This window comes from Parambassis ranga, chromosome 7 (assembly GCF_900634625.1).
Source record: "Parambassis ranga chromosome 7, fParRan2.1, whole genome shotgun sequence".
Lineage (NCBI taxonomy): Eukaryota > Metazoa > Chordata > Actinopteri > Ambassidae > Parambassis > Parambassis ranga.
Genome location: NC_041028.1, coordinates 256,516 through 269,135, shown reverse-complemented (window position 1 = coordinate 269,135; position 12,620 = coordinate 256,516). Strand labels below are relative to the sequence as shown.

Sequence of the window (12,620 nt, the reverse complement as noted above, 5' to 3'; positions counted from 1 at the left end):
TAACCATTCAATTTGATGGGACACAAACAAGTGGACCACAAATCTAAGCAGTATGTTCACAAACACACTAAAACAAATGTGTTGAAGGAGGTTGCAGCATCGCAGCTTTGAACTCACCAATTTATTAGCCTCCTCTTAATGATAATAATCTTAGGACCGGCGGCGACAGCGGCGGCGGTGAATGAGCCTAACCCTGAAAGGAAAAAAATTGCATGAATTAATAATGAGCAAAATTACTCAAACTCTGCACACCACGACCTGCCGCAGCATGGCGAGCGCCAGGCCCCAAGGTGACAGAACTGGATAAATATTTCATGTCTAAATATGATTTTGGGGTCCTGAGCCCGCTGTCTGACAATCCTGCACAGATCTTTGCTAAACTGTTAAATGCTAAAAAAAAAGCAAGACTTGGAATCTGGCTCTTGTCTGGGCCGACTCAGGGATCAGGTTTGTGTGTAGCAGCCAGCCTTTTTTGAGGCTTGTGTCAGTGAAGTGAGTCGACGGTGTTCTTTGGGTGCCCTCAGGTGGAAGCCTGCTATAATTGCTGTTGACAACCTACAAGTCATTGTGCAATTAAAGCATCTGCCGCTCCTGTGTGGCAGCGGGCTGTGATGCCTTGTGACAGCTCGTAGCCATTAAGCAACTGTAAGCAGCTGGCGTGCCTCGGTGGGGGAAAATAATGTGACAGAGGCACTCCCCCCTATTGTTGCCCTTGTCTCATTGGGGAAAAGAGGGACATTACATCACTCACTGAATACACGGGTGTCTCCATGAATGGAAAAGGGGCATGTCTACAAATTAGGACTGGCACAGCTGGATGTCCAAGTGATACTTTGCCTCTAAGTGTGACAACTGAAAAAGATTTTATTGTTTATAATATTACACAGAAGCCGAGCCAGAAGCAGAGTTTTACTAAGGACTGAAAAATCAACAATTTGGATCCTTTTTAGCAAGAAATTGCAGATTTTCATTCTTTTATGATGTAATAAACTGAATATTTGTGAGGTCTGAATTCTTTAAATTACTAATTTTATATGTAAACAATGTTTTTGGAAAATTATAATAACATATTTCATCAATTTCTGCCATTTCTGAGACAAATATCCTAATTACAGCACGGGAAATAAAATGTATCCCTCCAAAAATTAACGGCGGCCCCAATTTTTTTTACAATTGTAATATGTAAACAATACTTCTGGTTAAGTATAATGATCATTTCTCACAATATTTGAATTCATTGTTCATATCTAAGTCATTGAATCACCGTTGGTGCAGCGTTTATACAAAATAAAAGTGGCAAAACGACTGTTTCAGTCACTTCACAAGCAGAAACAAGAATCTGAAGCTTCAAGTGGAAGAAAAAAAACAGGTCTAGATCAAAGCATGCCGGCCCGGTCTCCACTGCTTGTGAGGGGTAACATTTAATTACCACATTGGTTTGACTGTCGCATGTAAATGTGGTCTTTTGATGTACATTTAACTACACTGAAGGTGTGTGTGTGTGTGTGGCAGATTTATGTGCATATGATTTGCACCTTCTCTCCGGTCAAATGTAATTATTTATTTAAATAAATTCTTTTCATGTATTTCTGAACATTCAGTCATCAATTCTGTTAAAAAGAAAAATGCTGCAAATATCCTGACAAAATGTAATTCAAGAGATAATCAAGCAGTCACATACAAGTGTGCAGAACCATGAAAGACTTTAGAGTGTGTGTGTGTGTGTGTGTGTGTGTGAGTGTGTGTGAGTGTGTGAGTGTGTGTGTGTGTGTGTGAGTGTGTGTGTGTGTGTGTGTGTGTGTGTGTGTGTGTGTGTGTGTGTGTGAGTGTGTGTGAGTGTGTGTGTGTGTGTCTGTGTGTGTGTGTCTGTGTGTGTGTGTGTCTGTGTGTGTGTGTGTGTGTGTGTGTGTCTGTGTGTGTGTGTGTGTGTGTCTGTCTGTGTGTGAGTGAGTGTGTGAGTACCTCCTGTCTGTCTCCTGGATTTGCTGTTTCAGCAGGGAAGGAATCAGTCCTGTGCCTTTGCCATGCAGGAAAGTCAGCGTAAGGAAATTCCTGAGCTTCACAGTGGCAATCAGGCAGTTAAGGACCTGCCAGGGAAAATGGAGCTGTACGTCAGTCACTTTCATGGCTTATTCACACTAGCACAACCACTCTGGCATAAAAAGAGGCATTCTCATTCACTCACCCCAACAACCCAGTAAATTGCCCTTACTTGAAAATGGCACAGTGAGTGTATTTAAGTGCTACTGCTGAGAGCTTACCTCTCCTTTAACGACACATGCTGCTCTGTGCTAATGCTAGTGGCTAAAGTAAACAACGAAGCTAACAGACAACTTTGTCTGCCAACTTCCCTTAAAATTAAAATGCACGTGGTCAAACAAACTACTAGTTTTTTTTTAGCACGCATGGTTTGGAGGCCCGTTTTTACAGGACTTCCCGCACGACAGGTGGCGGTGTAGCTTCCAGGAGTTTATAGAAACATAAAGCCTACCTTCTCTATCTAAAAGTAGATATTGCAATTTATTTAAATTTATATTTAAATATTATGTGTTAAACCGTCACCTCAGTATCTCTGTTCTCGTGTTCTTTTTAAACAACTAAATCACAATTTTAGAACTCCATACCCGGAAATGCACTAAATTGCCAGTGATGCATTCATGTGTTCGGAGGTCTCAATTCTGTCAATGTACACAAATGTTTATCATATTATTCTAAATGTTATTTTGTTAGCATATGATTATTAAAAATGTGAAGACATATAGCCTCTGTACAGGTAAGATAATAGCCAGATTAATTTTAAGATCAAATCTTTTATATTTTTAAGACACGTTACATTGCTGAGCTAGAGCTTGATTTTCCCACATTTTCAAATGCAACACGTAACGTACGCTTGTGGCTGCCGCAAACTGTACGCAGCATGTCGTAAAACGTCTCTGCATCGGTGTAGAGTGAATTAAAGTGTTATTTCCATCGATAATGTACATTTATTGCTTTTAAACATGTAATAATGTTACGGACTGGCTTTTATGTCGACTCGGTGCAGTTAACAGCGTGATGGACGTCCTGTAAGCTGAAAAACAGCCAGAAAATGAGTTGATCCATAGCAAAATAAGCTCGAAAATGGCAACATACAACGTAGAAGGTAAGTGTGTTAGCCACCTTCTTATCTTAACTACACAATAACCCTAAATCATTGTTATTTTGGGGATGTAATGTTGCAGTGATGCTCGTTTTGGTGTCACAAACACTTGCACTGTGTAACGCGTAGCTGAAGTTTCCTGTTTTCTGCTCTCTGCTGATGTGAAGTCGCTGCAGGGCACTCTGTGGTGGTGGAGGTGAGCCCAGACATCCACATCTGCGGCTTCTGCAAACAGCAGTACAATAATTTCGAGGTGTTTCTCGCCCACAAGCAGAATGGATGTTCTCTGCCAGCATCTGAAACACCAGCAGCAGCCCCCCTCACAGGTATGGCACGGCCCTTCCTGCTGTTGTCAATAATTTATAGTCTCAGTTTGTCTCATGCACCTGTTTTATTGTTCCTGTCAAGACTCCAGCACTGAGTTTGTCTTTGAGGAAACTTACCAGGCACATGTTATGCGAGGTGTTAAAAAGGTCCTGACCAAAGCACAGAAAACACCTTCCAAAAAATTAAAACCCGCCCTGACCTCAAAGAGACACAGCTGCTGTTTCTCAGGTTGGTGCCTCACTGTTACTGACTGTGACACAGTCTCCAAACAGGGAGGACGTGCTCCCTGCCTGTGTTGCTAGTTAGGTTGGTAACACACCATATTTTGTTTGTTCATAGGTTGTTCTTTTAAGACACAGTATGGCCAAAAAGACATGGAGCGACACCTCAAAACACACACGGGTATGCTGCTGTCCTGTTTGTATAGTTCTCCTTTGCTAAAGTCCTTTTTAGAACCGGGTCTATTGACACATTCTTCTCCATCTACCATGCAGGCGAGAAGCCGTTTGAATGCGAACTCTGCCACAAGCGGTTCAGCCGGCGGGACAAGCTCAACATGCACAGCCGCTCGCACACGGGCGAGAAGCCGCACAAATGTAAACACTGTCCCTATGCAGCGGCAGACAGCAGCAGCCTGAAGAAGCACCTGCGCATCCACTATGATGAGCGGCCGTTCAAATGTCAGATCTGTCCGTACGCCAGCCGCAACTCCAGCCAGCTTACCGTGCATCTCCGCTCGCACACTGGTAGGTATTAAAAGTGTCCCGATGAGTTTGTTTTCTGAACATCAAGTGTTTTTATTCTATGATTTCTTTTCAAAGGGGATGCACCTTTCCAGTGCCAACAGTGTGATGCAAAGTTCAAAATCAACTCTGACCTGAAAAGGCACATCCGGATCCACTCAGGTGAAAAGCCCTACAAGTGTGACTTCTGTGAGTATCGCTGCGCCATGAAAGGCAACCTGAAGTCTCACATTCAGATCAAACACGGCACCGAGAATTCCTTCCACTGCACGCACTGCGATTTTAAGTGTGCAAACAAAACTGCTTTGCGGCAACACACCAGAGAACACCAACCCGTTCAGCCCATCCAGTGTTCAAAGTGCACTTACTCCTGCTCCAGCAAGGGGGCACTCAAAGTCCATGAGAGGATCCACTCCGAGGAGCGCCCCTTTAAATGTGACTTCTGCAGCTTTGCCTCCAAACAGCGGGGCAGTCTGGTCATCCACAAAAAGAAGTGCCACTCAGATAAGCCTGAGAAAGACACTGGCAGGAAGGGTGGCAGGGGTGGAGTAAAGGGTGGAGGTGGCGAGTCTCCGAAGCCCGTCAGCTCTCGGTATCGGGCCAAGCTAGATGCAGCCCGAGCCTTCTGCTGTGACTGCTGCGACGCTTCGTTTGTGAGGGAGGACTCCCTGCGGAGCCACAAAAAGCAGCACAGAGACACTCAGAATGTGCTGCAGCTCCAGCTCTCCAGCCCTGCAGATACGGTCAACTTGGTTCCTGTTACAGTGTCGCAGAGTAACACTCAACTTGAAGTTCCTAGCTCAATAGCTCCTTACAGCAATGCACAGCTCAAAATCATCGTATCCCACTCATTGGGTCAGGAGAACACTGTACTCCCAGCCGGTGGGGATGGTCAGAGTAAGACCAATATGGTCCTGCTCAGCCCAGAAAACCATGACATGGTGGTCAACTCCATGATTCAACAGGTCAACTTGCTGGCACCTATGCAACCGCTTGGATCATCCCAGGCTACAGAAGCCACCCTCGAACCCCAGACGGTCCTCTTGACCCAGCTTCAAGATGCCAACAACCCTCTCCACCAGGCCCTGCTGCAGACAGCCATCACTGCTCAGGACTCCAGCAGCAGCAGCACACAGACTTTCATCACCACCTGCTCTGAGCTGGAGGGCCTCAACGCCTTGATTCAGGAGGGTGGCACTGAGGTCACTGTGGTGACCGAGGCGAGCGCCGCCTTGGTCTCCACGGCAGCTCCACCCGACCTGGACATGTCCAAGCCGGTGGAGGAGAGTGCCTTACCCTGTGAGGAGAGTGCGTTGCTGGTGCCAGACATGAGCCTTGGTGGCCAGAATGTGGTCATCCATGGCGTTCCGCTGATGGTGTCCACTCAGCCAACGCAGAGCGCAGTGGAGGAGCTCCCTCCTCACACACTCTACTCTGATTCACACACATTGGAAGGCATCCCTCAGTGAGCGTGTGATGGAGCGTGCTGTTCTGGGACTGAAAAGACTTTAACGGCATCATAAGCTACTTCTTCGCCCGTAAGAACTCATAGATGTAGGGTAACCACTGAAATAATGGCACTGTTACTGCGTTTAGAATAATTCATTGTTGTAGCAGAGTCCAGAATTCTGCCATGTTTAACATTTAATATTTGAATTTCATTACATACGAAAATCTGAGTTGCATTAAAATAAACACATGCATTAGTTCCGTTTTTTAAGTAACATCATGAGGAAGGAAAGAATAAAGCATCTTGAATGTTTGTGCCATGCAGTTATTGTGTTTGTCCATTAGGTGGCAGCAGAGTAAATGGTTTGCTCCTTCAGTCCCACAGCATTGATTAAACATTCTGTATGTGAATTTGTTTTAAAAGAAATATTTTCAGGCTTCTGAATCTGAGACATAGATGTCAATGGTAGAAAACATTAGTCTACATATCAAGGTCTTAGTTTCTAAAAGCCAAGTTGCTCCTCCAATAGATTTTTCAATAAAGTGCCTGTTTTGCTTGTTGCGGTCTATTATTCGGCCCATTTTAAACACACAGACCTCAGCACTTAGTGTTTGCGGTGAGTGGATGCTGCACCTGAATAGAAGTGTACGTTTGACCATTGATTTCTTTTTCTCGTCTCTCCTGGCACTAATGGCTCTACTGAGGCAGGCTCCTGTGTCCCCCGCTCAGCATGGCCACAAACTGACACAAGCTGTTGGATGGAGAAGACTTCTTCCAGAACCTCACAGAAGGTTTGTGTTTCAAAAAGAAAACAGTGACTAAGAATATCCCATGTTCTGTGCAGCACCTCTGAACCTGTGATTATAATGTCCACAAGTCACATGGGTGGCAGTAAAGGTCCTCTTGTGAAAATCACACTGCACCAATGCATGCACGCAAGCACCCTTTCAATGACGCCTGACATTCTGTACATGGTTAGTTTACTGATTGGACGTATGCATGTGTAATTAAGTTTTTATATTTTCAGCCTAATTGTTTTCAAAGCTTATTTCCAGGTTTTAAGCTAAGCTAATGTGGCTAGTCAAGCTGAGTTACTGATGGGCTCCAGTTAGCATAAATGCTGAAGAGAAAACAGCTGGCTTGGTTCTGTCCTGAAGGAAGACGGGCTAATAAACCTTTTGAGCAAATAAAAAAATGTGTGTTCCAGTTAGTCTGGATGCCCTCATTCATCCAGAACTGGAGAAGCCACTGGGCGGGGGGGGGAGTGGGGAAACATCTACAAAATAAATCCTTGAGTCCAGTTGTCTCAATTTAAACTCTCAGAAAAGTACGTTTTTATCATTTGACACATTTGGGTTAACCATTTCTTGTCTTTGTCTGCCTGACTTTGCATGTACATCTGATTCTGATCAGCTAACCAACAGATAAAGATATATGTCTATATTTCTGTAGTGCAACAAGAGAGACAGGCTACTTACTGGGGTTATTTGGCTGTTTAACCCCAGACTGCATGGGGTTTCTGTATTCAAGCTAAGCTAACTTGTAAAGGTCTAAAAGAAATGTAATGGAGTATTGCTCTTATTTATTGGTACTCTCCATAAAGAGCTCCACGCTGTCATTGATCGTGCACTGGAATACTTCCTGCACTCCTTTTATGTGATAATATCCCAGGGATCAGCTGTGGCCTTTTGAACACTGTGTGTGATTTTAGTCACCTCATCTTCAGGTGGAAGTGCAGAAAAAAAAAAAGAATCCTGAAATTCCATTATGCATGAAGATGAGCGTTCTGTGGGAAAAGCCAGGAGTGCTCTCTGTGTATCTCTTTGATCTATTATCTAACGGACTTCCAGGCCATAATCCTGAGCACCCTCGAGGTGGAGAGCCCCCCCCTTTCCCCTGTTCAACATGTGACATCATGACTGGGTTAAGAGCTTTTTCTATGGGCGACACCACCTTTAGAGCTTTGCTTGTGTGGGAAGAGTTTGAACTGTGATATGGAGCAGCGTGTCGTCCTCGGACAGAGCCGATGAAAACCTGATTTCACACGTTTGTGTTCCAGTGTTTCTTTCACCAAAGTTCTGCTTTGGTTAAGCAGCAGGGTTTTTTAAGGAGCCTCATGATACTGTATGGCACTTCCTTCCTTCCTGTGTTTGACATGTCAGCCTTTGAATGGGGCCGTAAATGTCTCCCCAAAAAAAGGCAACTTCCACTCACAGCTGCTTAAAGAAATGTGACGTTGTGATGCATTCCTCCAGACCCAGAATGCACCAGGTGCTGGGAAAACAACAACAACACACATGTAAGGGCTTAAAGTAGTGCCAGGGTATTGATTTGATCAGATGTGTGTGTGTGTGTGTGGGGGGGGGGGGGGGGGGGGGGGGGGGCGTTCACACCTCAGTTCTAACACATGTCTAACCTTTGCTTTGTTTGCTGTCCCATCAGTAGATGGAACTGGATGCCTTAATGAAATTAACTGATTGAAGTATTGATATGGATTTGTTTTTTTTTGCTGTGACAGTATTGACATCTTAAGTGAGTTTGGATTTTTGAGTACACTGGGAGGCTTTTATCTTGTCTGTGGTCAATGGTTTTTTTTTTCTGTCCATGTGATAGAAATTTGATCAGCCGCTTAAAAGACGACTAACAACAGACACCTTAATGTGCCTTTCTGAATGCAATGTGATTATTTGCTGAGGCCTTATTAGGCCATAGGTCCTTGGACCGGGATCAATAGTATCACTTTAGGGCAGACTCTGGGTTAGCTCTGCCTCTGTAGGTGCTGGAATGTTTCATGTCTTCATATTTTGGTTTCTCTTTTGTCTCTCTTTTTTTGGAAGCTTTGTTGCTGTGTTTGTGGGATTCATCTGGCCTCTGAGTGTTTATGGTGTTGTTTTTGTGTGTGTGTTGTCAGGAAGCTTTACCCTGACAGCTCCTTTTGTTGTTGTTGTTTCTTTAAGACTGGAAGCAGTCAGAGTTTAAAGCCAGTCCTCAGGGGGCAGAAACATAAGTATGATTTTTAAGGCACAGCTGCAGCAGCGAAGCCCATAAAAGTCCTTTTTAGTGGAAAGAAGATTGCTACAGTATCTCCTGCTCTCCAACACACAGCCAGTGCTTCTATAATAATGCCCTTTATTCCTTTATGACAATGCTGGTTTCACCATTTAGCAGTGAGTGTGATCTGTGAATGCAAATAACCAGCTATCAGCTTTTGTGATGCAGTGACAAAGACATTTGGCCATTGTTGTCCTGTCCTGTTTCTGTGCCACTAACCCTGAACAAATGAATGTTTGCATGGTTTTTTTTTACCGTGCGCACGGTGCCATGCATTGAAGAGGAGGAGGAGGGAGGGGCGGTGGGGGACAATCACTCAATTGTTTTCTTTTATTCCATATTTGGTGGGATGCAAGTTATGTGTGTGAAGTGTCGGTCCTCAGGGCCAGCAGGTTTGGCTCTGTGCAGATTTGTTTTTTATGCCATCCGTTTTTTTTGTGATGGGTCATTCTCACACGTCAGCATGTTGCTTTGTGTGTGTGGTTTTTTCGCTCTCATAGCTTGTAGAGCGGGACATGCAGGCTTGTTTTCATCAGCGTGTGGCATCATCACAGAGCGATTAGATTGTTCTATAATCTGAAGAGTTAAAGAGCTGTAAATGCAAACAAAGGTGTTTAGAGCTGAGATAATACATTCAACCTTTAAATCAATACTCATTGTTATTTTGTATAAATATAGTCCCTCCTGCAAGGCCAAACAAGCCTATTTACAATTTTAGAAATTCCACCGCTTTCAACAGATGGCTATGAGCAAGCAAAAGATTTTCTTTGTTCACACATGCCTTATCCTAAAAACAACAAACATGATGGAAATCTGATCTTTACACATGCAAGCCATTGTTGTGTGTGTATGTGCTTCAGTCTTCTGTGTTTGCCTTGCCTGCTTTCAGCGTCCTTAATGCACACAGACACCACGGCTGCAGTTACATGCGTTTGGAGGAAGAAATGTGACTTTACCTCAAATATTGCCACAGAAAGTTGTTTTTTTTTCCCTCAAGCAGCCATTGGAGATATAATTCTTATTATCATAAGTGCTGTATTTTGAGTTATCGCAGATCCCTGAGGGGCTTTTTATGGTATCTTTACTTTCCTGCCTTTTCATCATTGTTGATGATTCACCACACTGAGGGACTCGAGCAGTGTTAGACCCAGGAAATGTGCTTGTTTTCATTTTGATAGGGTGTTTCTCAGGAATGGTGATGGGCTCTGAATACAGATAAGACATGTGTGTGTTTTAGTTTCTAAGTTGTTGCAAAGGGAAAACTTGTTTTATAATTAAAGCAGCCTCCATGATGTCCACCCCAAACCCTGTGATCTGAGTCATAGTCTGTCCATATTTGCTGTTTGTTTGACCCCATAAGGGCGTGAACCCTGTCTGATCCTTCATCTGAGGACAAAGCTTATGTTTGCAGTGACATCATAAATGCCTAGGCAGAGAAAACAATGGCTGATGAATTTGGAGGGGGGGGGGGGTGGGTTGGTGGAGGTGGGTGGGGGTGTGAGGGGGGGGGGGCACAGTGGACAGAAACTTCCAGTGTCATGGAAAGTTTTCAGGAAAGACACACCACACCTTGGACAAACATCGTGCTCCTAAACATGACGGGATCAGATGGCTGGGGCTGTTTCAGGGAGACCGGAGCATCAGGGTATAACTATATATAATATGAAGCTTTGTGGCTTGGAGGCAGTCAGAGATGTGGCACTGCTCCTTGAGGGGGAAAAAAAGATGCTTTGTTTTTATAGGCTGCCTGGAATGTGTTGAGGACCGGGGACATCTGCTTTATTAGCATATGTGAATGCACCCCCAGCTATGGATCAGTTGGTGGTCTGATAATGTATCATACTCTGAATACAGTTTGAATGATTGGTTTGTAGATATTTTATTCATGAGATGAGTCTAGAATATTCCCATCATAATCTGGACTTTAGTAATTCCTCAAAAAAAGGTTCATTGATATTAGATTCAGAATCAGAATTTTTGATTTTGAGCAGTCACATTCCTGACTATAGCTAATTTTTTTGCAGTCAGAATCCTAATTTCTTCTGAGAAAAAAAGTTTAATCCAGGATTTGGACTATTATTAGAATAATGTTTGAACTCACAGAAGGACTGGTGACCTGTTGATGGATGGATAAGCTCACCGTGACAAAGCAGGTTCAGATGATGGATGGAAATCACAGAGTTCAGATTTTTTTAAGTCAAATACATTTTCATTCATTTTAATTTAAATTTAGCAAAGAAATTGTAAAATGAGTTTTTTGTCATAATTCAAAGATTTAAGTAAGATTTCTGAAAAGAAAAGTCACCGGGTGTCTAAAATAAAAGCAAATTTCAGGTCAGTATTTTAATTTGATAATCTGAAAGACCAATAAATTAATTTCATTTAATTTAATTCTGTAAAAAAAAAAAAAATTCACAGAAGTTGTCACAAATCTGATTAATTCATCTCAGAAAAAAATTCTGTCAAAAACAATTTTATATTAAAGTGGTGAATTCTGGAAAATGCAGTGTTCTAAATTGAAACTTTAAAACTGGCAGAACTCACAATAATGGCCGTGCAGACACAGACAGAGGAAGTTGGCTTAGCTGTTTTTTCAGTTGCACCACTCAGAGATTATGATGCTGTTTCAGCTCCGGCACTCCTGCAGCTTATTGGTGTGAACATTCCTCAGAGTCATTCTCAGGTCATTACAGATGCATCCCCCCCATTCACTCATCGCAGCCGTGGATTACCATCCCCTTTGTTAGGCTAATTGCATTATTGTGGCTTCCTAAAAGAAAAATCAAGTAGGGGGTATGTGAGCCTATGTATGAATGTACAATCACTTATGAATGAATTTCTTCAGATGTTAATGAAGCTGCGAGTGGCTGAAAACTGGATGGGTCCAGGCGTGAATGTGGGGTTGATGTCACCTCAGGGTACTTCCTGTTATCTCACCTTCATCACAGAAAATTAATTGCCTTATGAATGATGAACCATTTCTCAAAAAGCTAAGAGATAAAGATCACGTGGTCCCCCTCAGACGGATATCATCTATTAAATAGACCAGGCCCATGTAACCCAACACCTTTTAGGGAATGCACTCAATCAGGCCCATTGTTTCTGTTCACATACAGTTCCTTCTGTGAGATAAGTATGGCCTGGCCGCAGAGATAACAACAATGCCTTAAAAGCTTGGATGAGACACGACTGTCAACACTTCACTTTGTCACATTTCCCACCCAGATCCACGTGCAGGAAGGCGGCTGAAGAAATATAAAGTAGTAGCTCTGTTGTTTCTAATATTCCAACATTTTCCCAGACTAATATCAGACTGTTAGTCAGGATGGAATGATCTGAGCTGTGACTCATGAGGGCAGCTACTGAAAAGGCAGAATAAACACTACAGCACAGAGGATGTGAGTCAGGACACAGAATCCAGCTCACTGGGCCATTACTCCAGTTGAAAGGAAGAGGAGGAAGTAGGTTTGAAGATTTGTCACCATCAGATCTGTTTTAGAAAGGGGGGGGGGGCTCTCTGTACAGCTCCGGAATGTGAGGCAGCCCTGGGTGTTGGGTGTTTTCTTCCATAACTAAGTCAGTAAATTCATCCGAAGGCAGAGGCGGCTGCTGATGATGGTTCATTCGTGATTTCTTTTCTATGCAGTTGCAACAGGTAAATCGACCCTTTTACTTTCTGTCTGGCTGCAGCTGAACTCCTGCTCACAAGCTGATTGGCTGCAGTTGTTAGACGGCCATCGGCAGCGGTGGGAGGCTGATATATCCATCTGTGGCTGCAAAGGGGCGCTAATCCCTGACAACTGTGCCCCTCTGGCACCATATCCGTTGCACTGCTGGTTGTGTGATACAATAGGGTCTCCTCCTTTGTGCTTGAAATTGTTTTAATTAGCCCCACGGCGGGGGCTGGGGC

At 43.5% G+C, this 12,620-nt stretch overlaps 1 protein-coding gene across 1 annotated transcript; it reads left to right on the top strand.

Moving 5' to 3' along the window:
* Positions 1–2,930: 2,930 nt before the first annotated feature.
* Positions 2,931–5,887, top strand: zfp64 (zinc finger protein 64 homolog (mouse)). The gene is made up of 6 exons (XM_028410214.1): positions 2,931–3,142; positions 3,307–3,465; positions 3,548–3,694; positions 3,806–3,868; positions 3,961–4,212; positions 4,288–5,887. The coding sequence occupies exons 1-6, from the start codon at positions 3,121–3,123 to the stop codon at positions 5,676–5,678; spliced, it is 2,034 nt and encodes a 677-aa protein (XP_028266015.1). The 5' UTR covers positions 2,931–3,120; the 3' UTR covers positions 5,679–5,887.
* The last annotated feature ends 6,733 nt before the right edge of the window (positions 5,888–12,620 follow it).

Bases quoted from the DNA above. Each gene is read 5' to 3' on its own strand.
- zfp64 (XM_028410214.1), top strand. From the start codon at position 3,121: ATGGCAACATACAACGTAGAAG. The intron at 3,143-3,306 runs GTAAGTGTGTTA...GCTGATGTGAAG, and splicing joins GGCAACATACAACGTAGAAG to TCGCTGCAGGGCACTCTGTG. The intron at 3,466-3,547 runs GTATGGCACGGC...GTTCCTGTCAAG, and splicing joins AGCAGCAGCCCCCCTCACAG to ACTCCAGCACTGAGTTTGTC.